General features: G+C 36.3%; 1 protein-coding gene across 1 annotated transcript in view; it reads right to left on the reverse strand.

Annotated features, from left to right (window-relative positions):
* LOC137425815 (uncharacterized) overlaps positions 1-14932 on the reverse strand; it is a 1363480-nt gene that overhangs the window by 102967 nt on the left and 1245581 nt on the right. Inside the window, exons 99-100 of the mRNA XM_078775194.1 lie at positions 2249-2476; positions 1742-1861 (exon numbers count right to left, since the gene is read on the reverse strand). Coding sequence (XP_078631320.1) covers positions 1742-1861; positions 2249-2476 — 348 coding nt within the window. The remainder of the gene's footprint in view (positions 1-1741; positions 1862-2248; positions 2477-14932) is intronic.

The raw sequence follows: 14932 nt of genomic DNA on the forward strand, positions 1-14932 counted from the left end.
AGGAGGGAGTTTTGAAAGGGAGGAGTGTGGAGGAGATTTGAGTGGGAGGGGTGAGGAGGGAGATTTGAGGAGGAGGGGTCAGGGGGGAAATTTGAAGGGGAGGGGTGAGGGGAAATTTGAGGGGGAGGGGTGAGTTGGGAATTTTGAATGGGAGGGTGGGTTGGGAGTTTTGAATGGGAGGGTGGGTTGGGAGTTTTGAAGGGGAAGAATGAGAGGGGAGATTGGAGGGGGAGAAAATTTGAGAGGAGGGGTGAGTTGGGAATTTTGAAAGTTTTGAATGATTGAAGAAAATAATATTTTGCGTAAATGTAGCCTAATGTTAGAGAAAGACGTAATATGATATTGAGAGTTACCAGGTATCAGGTGATTTATCACATGACCTGGCAGTGACGTTTAACGGTTTTCACTCAGTCAAGCCTTGGTGCTCACTGTGGAAGAACGCATGTTTCTCGTCGAACATTACATCAATAATGCATCCTTTATGGAATTTCAAATTGCATTGGAAAGTCACTTTAGTGGTCGTACCAAACCTATGAAATCAGTGATTTGGAAACTGGTGAAGCAGTTCAGCAAACTATTAGGTTCCGAACTGATGTAGTTTTTAGTGTATGGGAATTATTTAGGGTTCTCGAATAAAAAAATTGCCCTCGACAAACAATACATTACGATAAAAAAAATTACGATTATGCGACCTCAAACTTGTCTATAGTGAAGACCTGAGTGAAATATACAATATTTAGCAGACTGGCAATACTTAAAGACAATTTGGATATTTTTTCAGGAGATATTTTTATTTTTTATATACAAGATTGAGGTTCGTGTCAGAGCTAGCACATTAAACACACATTAGCACATAAAACACAAAAACAAAAATGGACACAAAACAATAAAGGGAGGGGGAGATAATATGGGGAGAGAGAGGGAAGCACATAAGCACAACAGGAGAGCAAGGGTGGCCATTTTGGTTTTTCCTAATTATCTCAAATTGCCCAATGCTGACAGAAGGCCAGTAAACGTGTTTTTCAAACTGGTGGTCTTGGCAAGCAAAATCAACCCAAAAAAAAAAAACCTTAAGATGCCAAAACAGAAAAAATGCTTTGAAGAGAAACAGATGGAGATAGTTTGGTCATGTGTTGAGGAAGGATGAGAGTGACTGGTTGAGAAGAGTGATGGAAATTGATGTAGAAGGAAGTAGAGGACGGGGAAGACCGAGAAAGACTTGGCTAAAGATGGTGGAAGAAGAAATGCGGGCAAGGGGGTTAACAAGGAGAGATGCAGAAAATAGGGCAAAATGGAGAAGATTATCATGGGGCCCGCAAGGCTAACCCCCGCTCTTGCAGGGAAAATGGCATTAAAATGCATGTTGTTTGTTGTCTTAAGATGCGAAAACAAGGTCATGCCCTTGAAACATAGTTTGGCTGAGAACTAAATTGACGAGATGGTAAACATCTTTTGAAATGGTGGTAGCACCTTGCATTGGCTGTTACATTTGTTGTGTCATAAAAAAAAAACATTTAATTAATTAGAAGAGTCCATATTATGTAAATTATTTTATGTAAGACAAAATCTCTTCTTTTTTTTACCATGATCCAATAAATTTGCTAATTTTACCATCATCTCATTGGCAGCTTTAATTCCTAAAATCCAACTTTGGCCTCCACAGTCAAGAGTGAGTCTTCTGCACATCACAATAACTTGTGTGGACTGAAACAATAACATACATGGATAAATGACTACTCACCAATGAAAGGAGGCCTATAACCGAAGCAGAAGTCACTTGGACGCTTTTCTACGTAGTAGCGGCAGAATTCCCTGCTATTTGATTTCATGCAGCAGTTGTCAAACGGATCCAATTCACTTTCTATGATGGAAAACAATCATTACAAAATGTATACATTGGTAACTTTTGTGAACAACATATAAATATTGCAGAGTAGGCTAAAAATGGATACTATTTCTTTGAATCCATTTTGCCTGCATTTTTTGGATTATTTGTTTACAAAGTCTATGCTTAAGAAGGAGCCGGATTATTACCAGCTCTGAGTTGGTTAAAAAAGGAATTGTGTACACATGAGTATATTGTAGTGTTTTATATGAATTGGTACACTCAAGGTGTGCATCAAAATTGAGAGAAAAACTTTTTCCAGGACTCCTAAATCTGCTCATCTGATGCACAATATCATCTGTTTGACATCGCAAGTACTGAGTTATTGGTAAATTTTATAAATATTGGACAATGAACACATACCATAGTACTGTTGTCGTTTTTCACTTAGCCATGAGTCCCTTCCTGCCCATGAGTATGTTCTGAACCAGCCTCTCCACCAACTAAAGTGCCAAAACACAGGTTGATTCCAAGGAGTAGGAAGAACTTTCTCATGCCTTCCCATTGAAAGTGATCCCCAGAAGTTGTAATAACACCGCACACCACTTCCTGTCCAGCTGGGCCATCTGCTCTGCAAAGTCCATGGAATTCCTGGAAGGCAAAGTCTCACCCATAAACATTTCCAACAATTTCACTATAATTGTTCGGAGAATTAATAATAATAATAATAATAATGCATTTATTTTATATAGCGCTTTTCAGGGAGCCCAAAGACGCTTTGACAGAGTGCAAAACATAATGCATAGCAAAACATAAAAACAATTGCAAAAAACAAGAATCAATAGGGAAATACCCATAGCAAAAAGGAGGGAGAAGGAGAAGAGATAATCATGGCTTTAAATGCTGTGGGTTAAATGTTGAATGCAGTGTTGAACAGGTGGGTCTTGAGTGATGTTTTGAATGTGGTGAGTGAGGAGGAGTCTCTGATGGTGTGAGGTAGTGAGTTCCAGAGGGTGGGAGCAGCGATGGAGAAGGCCCTGTCCCCCCAGGATCTGAATTTGGTCCGGATGGGGGGGGGGGGGGGGGTCAGGAGGTTGGTACCAGCAGAGTGGAGGTTGCGGTTGGGAGTGTGTCTGGAGAGGAGGTCAGCCAGGTAGGATGGGGCCAGGTTATGGAGGGCTTTGTAGGTCAAGAGGAGGATTTTGTACTGGATTCTCTGGGAGATGGGGAGCCAGTGAAGCTTGTAAAGGACGGGGGTGATGTGGTCACGGCCCGGGAATGGGTGAGTAGACGGGCAGAGGAGTTCTGAATGTATTGGAGTTTATTGGTGATTGTTGAGGGTGAACCATAGAGGAGGCTATTGCAGTAGTCCAGATGGGAGGTGATGAAGGCGTGGATGAGGGTTTCTGCAGCCATGGAGGAGAGGGATGGACGGAGACGGGCGATGTTTTTCAGGTGAAAGAAGGCTGACTTTGTGATCTGTTTAGTGTATTTGTTGAAGGAGAGGGTTTGGTCAAAGATGATGCCAATATTCCGGATGTGAGGGGAGGTGAGTAGTGTAATAATGTTGCTTCTGGGACACCTCCGTTTAACATGGGAAATCCCTATCTAATGTCATTTACCCCCTTGTCTTTTTCAAAAATCATAAACACCTCTATTTCTCCCACCCTCATCTTTATGAACCTTTTGTCTGTAGTACCTATCCTTAATGTTGTTCATTAGACCACTCAAACACTACAAATATTTGTTTTCTCTTATAGACCTATCATCCTTCTTCTACATATCATCTGGCAGATTAATCTTTGACCCATTCACTTCCATATTAATTCTTTCCCTCCCTCATTGCCCCTAAACACCTATATTTCTCTCACCCTGTTCTTTACGAACCTTCTAACCTTTTGACATGTTATCCTTATTCATTAGACCACTTAAACACCTGTGATCCTTCTGACCTTATGGACCTTTTAACCTTTTACTCTTAATATCATCTGGTGAATATAACCCACTCAAACAACGACCCTACAAATATTTGTTTATGCGTGGGAAATAATTTAATTCTCTTGCCACTCTCTTCACCATCTAATATATTAACAAAAAATATGTTTGAGTTTGGTTCTTTATTAAGATATTTTAACTGAGCTAAGATAAAATGGTAAACCTCCCTCAATGTTCTTATTTGAGCGCCTCCAGTGCCACACACTTTTTGGTAGGCTCTGCCCACCTTTTGTTAAGCTCCGTCCACTTTTTGGAAAAACCCCGCCCACTTTTTGGTAAACCACGCCCATTTTTACTAAGCCCCGCCCACTTTTTGTTAAGCCACGCCCACTTTTTACTAAGCCCCGCCCACTTTTGCTAAGCTCCGCCCACTTTTGCTAAGTCCCACCCACTTTATAAACTCTTCAGCATTGTATCATTTCCAGGTAATACATAACATCATTTTCAGGGAATTTCCATCACATCATTTCCAGTTAAGACACGCCCAGGGAATTTCCACAGGAAATGACACACACCCAGCCCTTCTTATAAAAGGCACCGACCACACAGGCTTTTTCAAACACGCTTTCTGCTTCACTTGAGAATGGACTCCTATGCCGAAATGGAATGGGATAACTTTGCTATTCCTTGGAGTCCTACTACCTGTGTAGCGCTCAACCTTCAGATTGATGAACTGGACTCGAACCTCTTGTCGATGGAGGAAATTGTATCTGAGCTACGAAATGAAAATTCTACTTTTAACACAACTTGGGATAAAGTTATTTTTTTGTTTGAAGATCTTTTGAACAACCAAGACCCACAGAACGAGTTCTACCTTGATGACCCAGCCAAAGAGTTATACCTTGGAGATCCACAAAATCCTGAAAAAGAGTTCTACCATGATGATACTTATTGTGAGTTATCAAAACAAAACCCACTGAACGAGTTCTACCTTGATGACCCAGCCAAAGAGTTATACCTTGGAGACTCACTAAATTTGGGAAAAACAAATTATGAGGTCTGCCTAGATGGTTCTAACTGTGGAGCCTACCTTGGAGACTCACTAAATTTGGGAAAAACAAATTATGAGGTCTGCCTAGATGGTTCTAACTGTGGAGCCTACCTTGGAGACTCACTAAATTTGGGAAAAACAAATTATGAGGTCTGCCTAGATGGTTCTAACTGTGGAGCCTACCTTGGAGACTCACTGAATTTGGGAAAAACAAATTATGAGGTCTGCCTAGATGGTTCTAACTGTGGAGCCTACCTTGGAGACTCACTAAATTTGGGAAAAACAAATTATGAGGTCTGCCTAGATGGTTCTAACTGTGGAGCCTACCTTGGAGACTCACTAAATTTGGGAAAAACAAATTATGAGGTCTGCCTAGATGGTTCTAACTGTGGAGCCTACCTTGGAGACTCACTAAATTTGGGAAAAACAAATTATGAGGTTTGCCTAGATGGTTCTAACTGTGGAGCCTACCTTGGAGACTCACTGAATTTGGGAAAAACAAATTATGAGGTCTGCCTAGATGGTTCTAACTGTGGAGCCTACCTTGGAGACTCACTAAATTTGGGAAAAACAAATTATGAGGTCTGCCTAGATGGTTCTAACTGTGGAGCCTACCTTGGAGACTCACTAAATTTGGGAAAAACAAATTATGAGGTTTGCCTAGATGGTTCTAACTGTGGAGCCTACCTTGGAGACTCACTAAATTTGGGAAAAACTAATTATGAGGTCTGCCTAGATGGTTCTAACTGTGGAGCCTACCTTGGAGACTCACTAAATTTCATAAAATTAGGAAAAGAGTTTTACCTTGGAGACTTTGAAAACTGGTTTCGTTTTGGAGACTCGGAATGGGGGTTTTGTTTTGATGACTCGGAATGTGATACCTATCTTGGAGGCTCAACAGGAATGTGGTTATACCTTGGGAACTTGGAAAGTTGGTTTTATTTTGGAGACTCTACCTGTGGGGTTCCTCTTGGAGACTCTTTGGATTCTAAAGCAATGAACAATGTTCTTTATTTAATGACGCTTGATTTAAGCAATATCAAGAAAGTTCGAGGAAGAAAATGCTGGAAAATTCTTTCTTCCCATTTCTACTTCTTCAAACTTAAAAGCCTTGAAAGACAGAATTGGAGGAAGAGGAAAAAAAAAAAAAGAAATACGTATTTAAAAAAGAAGAAAAGAAAGATTATGTTAGGGTTTGGGTGGGATTTTGAATGTGAGGGTTAGGGATGGGGTTGGGTTAGGGTTGGGATTTTGAATGTGAGGGTTAGGGATGGGGTTGGGTTAGGGTTGGGATTTTGAATGTGAGGGTTAGGGTTGGGGTTGGGTTAGGGATGGGGTTGGGTTAGGGATGGGGTTGGGTTAGGGATGGGTTGGGTTAGGGTTGGGATTTTGAATGTGAGGGTTAGGGTTGGGGTTGGGTTAGGGATGGGATTGGGTTAGGGTTGGGATTTTGAATGTGAGGGTTAGGGATGGGTTGGGTTAGGGATGGGGTTGGGTTAGGGATGGGGTTGGGTTAGGGTTGGGGTTGGGTTAGGGATGGGGTTGGGTTAGGGATGGGGTTGGGTTAGGGATGGGGTTGGGTTAGGGATGGGGTTGGGTTAGGGATGGGGTTGGGTTAGGGATGGGTTGGGTTAGGGATGGGTTTGGGTTAGGGATGGGGTTGGGTTAGGGCTTGGGTTGGGTTAGGGTTTGTATATTATTATGACTCACTCGCACATACACACACACACAAAAGTTAAGCCCCAACTAAAAAGTTGTGGGATTCTGTGTTTGGGGTTCACAGATTTAAAAACGTATCCCCATTATACACACACAAAAGTTAAGCCCCAACTAAAAAGTTGTGGGATTCTGTGTTTGGGGTTCACAGATTTAAAAACGTATCCCCATTATACACACACAAAAGTTAAGCCCCAACTAAAAAGTTGTGGGATTCTGTGTTTGGGGTTCACAGATTTAAAAACGTATCCCCATTATACACACACAAAAGTTAAGCCCCAACTAAAAAGTTGTGGGATTCTGTGTTTGGGGTTCACAGATTTAAAAACGTATCCCCATTACATTTTATTTATTTATTTATTATTTTCAAGGGTATTATCTGCTTACTTGTGTTTTTTGTAATTCTTGTGAGTAAAATGAACCCAAGATTTCTTCTCCATTTAAATCATATAATTTGTAGGTCCAAGGGACTGTATCCATTACATCAATGATTTTAAATAATTCACGAGTCCATTTTTGTGTATAACCTTTCTCAAAATGACTTTTCCATTTGTATATTCTTACAATATCACCAACTTTAAACTTGGGCTTTCTCAAATTAATCTCCTTTTCATATTCTAATTTTGTAAATGTTTCTGATGGTTTTGATTGTGTTGATGAATGAACTGTATTATTGTAATTATCTACAATATCCTGAATTAAATACACCCATTTTTGAGAACCGAGTTGTGTGAATTTTTTATATAATTTCTCTTTTAAAGTACGATTAAAACGCTCAATAACAACTGCCTTTCCTTCATTAAAGGTGCTGTATAATTTAATACCCTTCCCCTTAAGAAATTTCATGAATATTTTGTTATAGAACTCTGTTCCCTCATCAGTCCATAACTTCTTTGGTTTCCTTTTATCCCGATCAAATATTAGCTTAAAGGCTAACATTAAAGTATCACCCCTTTTATTTTTTAAAGGGACAACCCAGGCAAATCTACTCCTCAAATCAATAACGGTTAAAGCATACCTGTATCCCCTGTCATTATTCAATTCAATTAAATCAGCGGACCATATGTGGTCAGTGTATTTAGAATAAACCTTCCTTCTTTTAAACTTTGTGATTATAGGTTTGTGTAATTCTTCAGCCAAAAGCTCCTCAGTCTTGATGGCATCATTAGAGCCTAATAGTTTTTTGAGGAATAACCAAGACCAAGTTTCAATTTAGCATTTATCAAATTTCTCACAATAAACCTATCAACTTTCTCTCTCAACGTTGGATTTTGTATCAAAGACAAATTATACAACATTTCGCTGTCGGCTTTATGTTTTTCAGTCAACGTAGTGGTTTTCCCATAAGCAATATCATGCTTCATACACACTTCGTCAACCCTATTTGTAGGTTTAGACCAAGGTTTAGGATTGTCAGCCTCATCTAATCTTTTATCCAAGTTTGTTCCTGGACCACAGAAAGAATACCCTGGAAGGTGTAATTCCCCTGGAATTCCAGTTGTTGTAAATTTACTTCCTGACAGAAACTTTTGTATGTCTCCTCCTCTTTTAGGAGAGATGAATTGGCACTTTTTAGAGCCACATACTTGACATATTCCTTTTTGATAAACTCTATTATTTTTAGCTTTAACATAAGAGATATTTTTAGATTTAGTTTTCTTTTTACATTTGAAACAATAACTCATATTTATTTATCAGAAAAATTCCGACAGAGTATCAAAACCTTTTTGGTTTTCAACATATACATTTCAATCTTTATTTTTAAAACATAAAGAATCCTAAGGAATGCCTTCACTCTCTCCTCCATTTATTTACAAATAAAAACTAACTAAAGTCAATGACACCAACATCATCAATCACATAATCTTTTCCTTCTTCTTCTTCTTCTTCTTCACCACTTTCGCGTTTAAATCTCTGAAATTGAAGACATTGACGTTCTTATTTTTGAAACCATTATCTTCATAAGAGTTGTTAATTCTTTAATTTCCTCTTCGGTGCGTTGAGATTGATTTATTTGCTTTAATACACTCAATCTTTTATGAATCTCAGTGATTTCCATCTTTTTATATTTTTCCTCCCTCTCTCTTTGCTCCCTCTCCTCCTCCTCCATTTTCTCCCTCTCCCTTTCCTCCTTCTCCTTTTTCTCTCTTTCCTCCTTCTCCCTTTTCTCCCTTTCCTCCTTCTCCTTTTTCTCCCTCTCCTCCTTCTCCTCCTTTTTCTCCCTCTCCTCCTTCTCCTCCCTCTCCCTTTCCTCCTTCTCCTTTTTCTCTCTTTCCTCCTTCTCTTCTTCAACTCCTTCCTCATCCCTTGCTACCCTTGAGTTTGAACCCCAAAGAATATTATACATATACTCATCTGGATTTTGAGATATTCTTGTATCTATAATTATTTTTCTCATAATAGGATACCAATAAGATTTGTTGACGATTTCTAAAAGAGTTTTATATTTCATAACTTTGAGAAGTTCATTTTTATTTAATATTTTAAACAAGTCTCTATTTGTGGGTTTAACAATATCAGTATAAGGCCAGTTTTTTATGACAAAATTCCCATGTATATGCTCCAAATCATAAGGTATGTAATACCGAGCACCCTTTTCTTGTAGGTATCCTTGAATACAAAAATTATAATTCTCTTGTAGTCTTCTTCCTGCCATTTATGTATCAGAAATATATGTGAGATTAATATTATGACAGGTAATACCACCCCATCTTCCCACTACCAAATCGGTTTGTATTCCTCGGCTTTCTATCCTTATCTCATTACCTTCCTTCTTTGTCATGCGAACCATCGCTATACTATCATATATTTTTATTTTCTTAAAATCACGTATTTGTTGTTTACTAATTGTACTTCCACATAAATCCTTATCTTCACCAAGTGGATAATATTCTTCTTTACGAGACTGATTTAAATCATGTAGGTCTTCTATGTTTATTGAAAAAGACCAATTATACCCTAAATCAGGCATATCATACCCCCATTTATTAATTCGCATATTAACTAAATGTCCTTCTTTATAAAATTCAATTGTAAGCAGGTAGTTAAATTCAATGAGGAAAGGTGTATGGTCAGTATAACCAGGTGTTGTGGTTGTAAATTTTACTTCTTTCACAAAACGTGCTGTTTTCTTTAAAAATATATATTGTGATAAATCACTTAATCTAATTAAGTCATTCGCATCTGTAGGGTTTGGATAATTGATTAATTTATAAGTATTCTTCATATTAATATTTTTACTTACACTATATTTTTGTCGTTCAGCCTGTGCCTTTGTATAATAATTTGATAAATCAATATCCTGAGAGGATTTTCCAAAGATAGAACCATCTTTTCCAACATAAGTCATTTATATTAGATTAAAAATGATATCATAAAACTTTTCATTATTGTTGAGTTGAAATAATACATATAAACATAATTGACCACAACATTTAGAATTAATTTCTTGAACTTGAAATGTTTGATAAACACCATTCTGTAAGAATTGTATTACTTCAACAGGTGGTGGCATACCATAACTATCAAAATAATATTTATCCTGACTATTATGAATACAAACCCAATGAGAACCATTCTGTGTGTCTAAATTCATAATAATATTCTTTGTATTCTTATTTATATGTATTAATTCATCTCTCATACAGATTACCACATTATCAATTTTTAGTGTTTTACAATACTTGGCTAGTTCTATATTTGACGTTGTATTCTTTCCAAATTGTTTAAACCATTTATCCATTTATTTATGAGAAAGATACAATCCATTACCCCGTTTAGTTAGTTTAACACCCGCTTGAGCGATAGAGGAAAGCATATCACCAACCAACAATCTAGCTTTATCAGGTAGACTTTCAAGTTTTTGAGCAAAATCTACAATTACACCACTTCCACTAATTTGTTTCTCCAACTCCTTGTTATGTCTTTCCAATTCTTTTTGAGCTTTTAGTTGTGCCTTCCTTTCGTTAGCAGTTTTTACCGCTGCTGAAATACCACCAGTCAATGCTCCCGCCGCACTTAAACCAGCAAATAAAGGAATTAGAAACGGGAGAAATCCTCCTCTTGACTCGTCTATTGAATATTTCTTTAACATAGGTTTCGTCATTTTAATTTTAAGTGATCCAACATCATTTAGTGTTTTTACTTGTGTGTGTGTGAGTAAAACATCAATTCTTACAGCTCCTTTTCTTTGAATTGTATTAACATTAATAATACAAGGCTTTTGATTTTGAATACAAGATGTTAATTTATTAAGATTGATTTGATTAACATATACCCCAACCATTTATTTATGAGAAAAAACCTATGTGATATTAATCATAACACCATTATCTGTATTAATCTGTAATTCTGTTTCCTCCAAAAGCAAACAATAAGCATCAACTTCTTCATTCTCCCCTCTTTCAATGTATAGAGAAGTATCCACTCGATTAGACTTTATAGTTTCCTTTTGAGAACTCAGGTCAATTGCGTAGATTGTATATAAACCTTTAAATGCAACCATATCCAAAATAGGATCATTATTACCATTACTTTCACACACCTTTTGGTAGGACTTGTAGGCTTCCGCATAATCATTTTTTTCCCAATCAATTTCCAATCTATCTCGCGGATAAAATGTGCCATCAAGAGAAACCCGAAGTTGTTTCACCTTAGCATTATCACTCAGCGCATTATTCTTATTAGTACCGTCCTCTCCATCTGGTTTTTTAAAAATGAGCCAGAGGTATCGTGGCTTTCCTTGAAGAACACCCAAATTCCAAGTGTAGGTAGTGTGTTCCAGTTTAACGTGTTGACATCTTCTTTTAAGGTATGATACATTTAGCGGTTTCTTTGAGTTAAGTCTTCTATTTAACATCTCTTCCGTTTTAAGATTAGGAGTATATTCACTGATATACCAACACAAATCATTAATGACAAATTTATTGTTGTCTCCAAAAGCATTTTCATCCCCAAAAAGCAACCTATTTACATTATCATTCCTTTGTAGTTGAAATCTAATTTTAAGACCATACAAAACTTTATCATAATCGCAAAATCCAAATATACCTTTAAGAGGTACTGCTACGGTAAAACTATTCACTGCTTTTGTTTCATCATTATACATTGACTTCCTTTGACTATAACCAGGGTCTGCGTTTGTACCCGTTGACATATCAGGAATAAAACCTTCAACAGCTCCCTTACCCATTCTATCACTAAACGAATATAGTGTAAATTTCATCATTTCAGATGTAGCAGAGACATAATCAACCGCTTCAACCTCTTGTGTTCCAATATACAGGCGGACACTGTCAAACATTTTCCAGAAGAAATCATTTACGAGTGTAGCATTAGTATTATTCGCAGCCTTAGTGAATTTAAATTTACACAGCAAGAAACTATCAGCTATATTCAAGTAAGTTTGTTGATTATTTATTTCAAAACTTTTTGTTCCGTTTGAATTCCAGTCTGTTCCTGTTATAGCATTTACCTTAAAATAGTCTTCCTTTTTAGTGGAGTTTGAAATGATAATCGTATCATCCAAATCATAGATACTATCAATCGCTTCCATACTTGTATTTATATAGCATTAAAATTGTTGAAACCCTGACCCAAGTATTTTAATGATTTTTTGTCGTTCTTGTGAAGATAGTTGAGTTTTACCTTTTTTTATTTCTTTGATTGCTTGTAATTTATGAGACTCCTTTTGAGCATCTTTTATACTCTTTATAGCACCCGCAACGGAGCCCACGGCAGAAGCAGTTGAACCAATTAGGTCTTTATGTTTAAGGATGGTTGAACCAATACCCATTAGAGTATCAATTATCCCATCTCCTTTATTTCGAAATTGATGACCTACACCTCGTTGTCTCTTAGGTTTATAGTATCCTCTACCCACATACCTTGTATAGTCTGGTGAAAGGAACATGCCCTCCCCTGTAATTATTTTATATTTTCCCAACTCGTGTTTTCTCACAATAACCATTATTTATTTATTGAAAAACTTCACGTAGGTGAATTCTGATGGATATAATTTCATCATTAAAGGATATCATACGATTATCTTGGTCGGTTATCCTAAAATTTACTCTGTATATGGTTTTTCCTGACACAGGTAAATAGACAAGATTTTTTGGTTCCATATTAAATTTATAACCAATCGGGGTTGAGTATGCACTGAATGAAAATATTGTATTTGTTCTTATTCCATCGTTATAAGCACCATCAATCAAATCACAATGAATTAATACTGAATTTATACCGGAGGATATTTGGATAACATTATCACTGTAAAACGTCCCGTTATTTTCAATCTTTTTTGAAGAGAAACCCAATAGCTCTCTAAACGAATTTTCAATCGTGAAATCAACTTTATAATTATTTTTAAGTTTAATAGTTGATTTTGAAGTGTGTTTTTGAATATCTATTACAATATTTTTTGGTTCATCACCTTTTTCTTTCATAAGGCGAGAGACTTCTGAAGATATTTGAGAAATCTCGTAAGCTCCAGGTGAAACAGTTATAGTTTTGTAGGCAGTGCCTGGATTATAACTAAACTTGTTGTTTTTCTCTGTGATATTAAAAAGGGTATTGTAAGTTTCCATTGACAACAAAGATGCCTCATATGAGGTAAGGGGGTCAAGTTGTAGTGGGTAAGGGAATGAAGCTGTGTAATCGCTCGTTGTGAAATTAAAACTAAGAATTGTGCTTCTCATCTTATTTAATATCTAATAAAATATCTTTGTATTGACATTTATTAATTATTTTCATATTCATCAACTGATCTAAAATGGCTGAGGATTCATTAAAACAATTGTTGTTTCCAGCCTTCTTACTACCTAACAACAATAATAGCCTATTAACTAATTGTGATGGGTCATTTGGAAGAAAACTAACACCTGAACCAAGTTTACTTAAAGCATCAATAATATGTTTCTCCTTCTCATTCTTCTTACTTTTACCAGCAACAGAAACTCCATAATCAAGTGCATTTAACAACTCAATATATACCCTATCTTCCTCTCTTTCCATATCAAGTGGTTCCTCAAAATATTTTGAACCGCTGAATCCGGGGTTTGTTAGAAGAAACATTAATCTTGGAGTTAATTTAACATTTGGTTGAGTAGAACTCAAGAACATCAATTCATCATTAAATATCAATACCTTTTCTTCCACAAGATGAAACACTGCTGGTTCTTCTGTTGGAATGAGACCTGCTCTGGTTTTTGAACCCGCCGAATATTCATTGTTTTGAAGAGCTTCCACAACATAATTAGGGGGTTGATTTACCTGCTCAAGTTTCCGAAATAATCCCTCGTCATCATATTCTAATTCACCAAGTTCTTGTTTTGTTATCTGACTAAAATCTTTGAGCATTTGAAGTTTTTTCGGAGTAAATTCTACCGTGGGAACTGTAGGTGAGTGTTGAGTTTTCAAAAGTGGTTTAAAGAATTTCTCTTGTTTTCTTTCAAAGGCTTCTTCACCAGTTAGTTTCTGTCTCCGTTTCTTCTTTATCTCTTCCTGTTGTTTAACAACTTTTGAAACTAATTGTTGATGTTCCTTAAACTTTCTTTCTCTTTCTTCGGTATTCATTTTCTGTATTTATTTATTGAAAAATATCATTTAGTATCTCATCTTGTTTCACAACAATATATTTATATTTTCCAATCGTGTGTTTCATATAATTTTCAAATTCTTTTTTACTACATAACGTAGAGCAATTATCTCTCCAAAAATTATTTACATCTATTGAATTTAACTTAAATAAAATAAAAGTATTGGCATTGTTTCTTATTGAGCGTCGAGGGAGTTGAAAATATGATTGACTAAGATATATACAATTACAAGAAGAATGTCTCCCTCTTGTATAGTAGCTATCCATTACTGTTTGGTTTCTCTCATTAACACAATCATCAAAGATGACGAGGTTCTTTTTTGATTTATCTAAATCTTGAGGTGAAGGTATATCATCCGTATTATCACTGAGAATACAAGTTATGGGTTTCGATTTTGATTTCTGTGTATCACAAAATAATTGTATTATATCTTCAATATTATAATCATTCAGTTTGTTTTGAAGTTTAAATAAACCGATAATGTCTTCCTTTTTAAGACCTGCATTAAAACCCTGTGAGAGTAGTTGATACTCGGGTTGAAAACTTGACTTTGTAAAAATTATTAAATTATCATAATCTAAAAAATTAGGACCAAGGAGCATCTTTAAAAGTAAACAGGTTTTCCCACATCCGCTTGAACCAACTATTAGACATCTCAATGAATTTGGAATGTTTTTATGGTTATTAAACTTTATCTTATTTTCCCAAACGGGTAAAAAATCATTCATTTATATATTTGGAAAACAAGTCATCTAACTTTTTTTGAGCTATTTTAGAAACTCTATATTTTATCCTGAGTTCGGGTTT

The sequence above is a fragment of the Myxine glutinosa genome, chromosome 4 (genome assembly GCF_964187855.1).
Source record: "Myxine glutinosa chromosome 4, kmMyxGlut1.1, whole genome shotgun sequence".
NCBI classification, from domain to species: Eukaryota; Metazoa; Chordata; class Myxini; order Myxiniformes; family Myxinidae; genus Myxine; species Myxine glutinosa.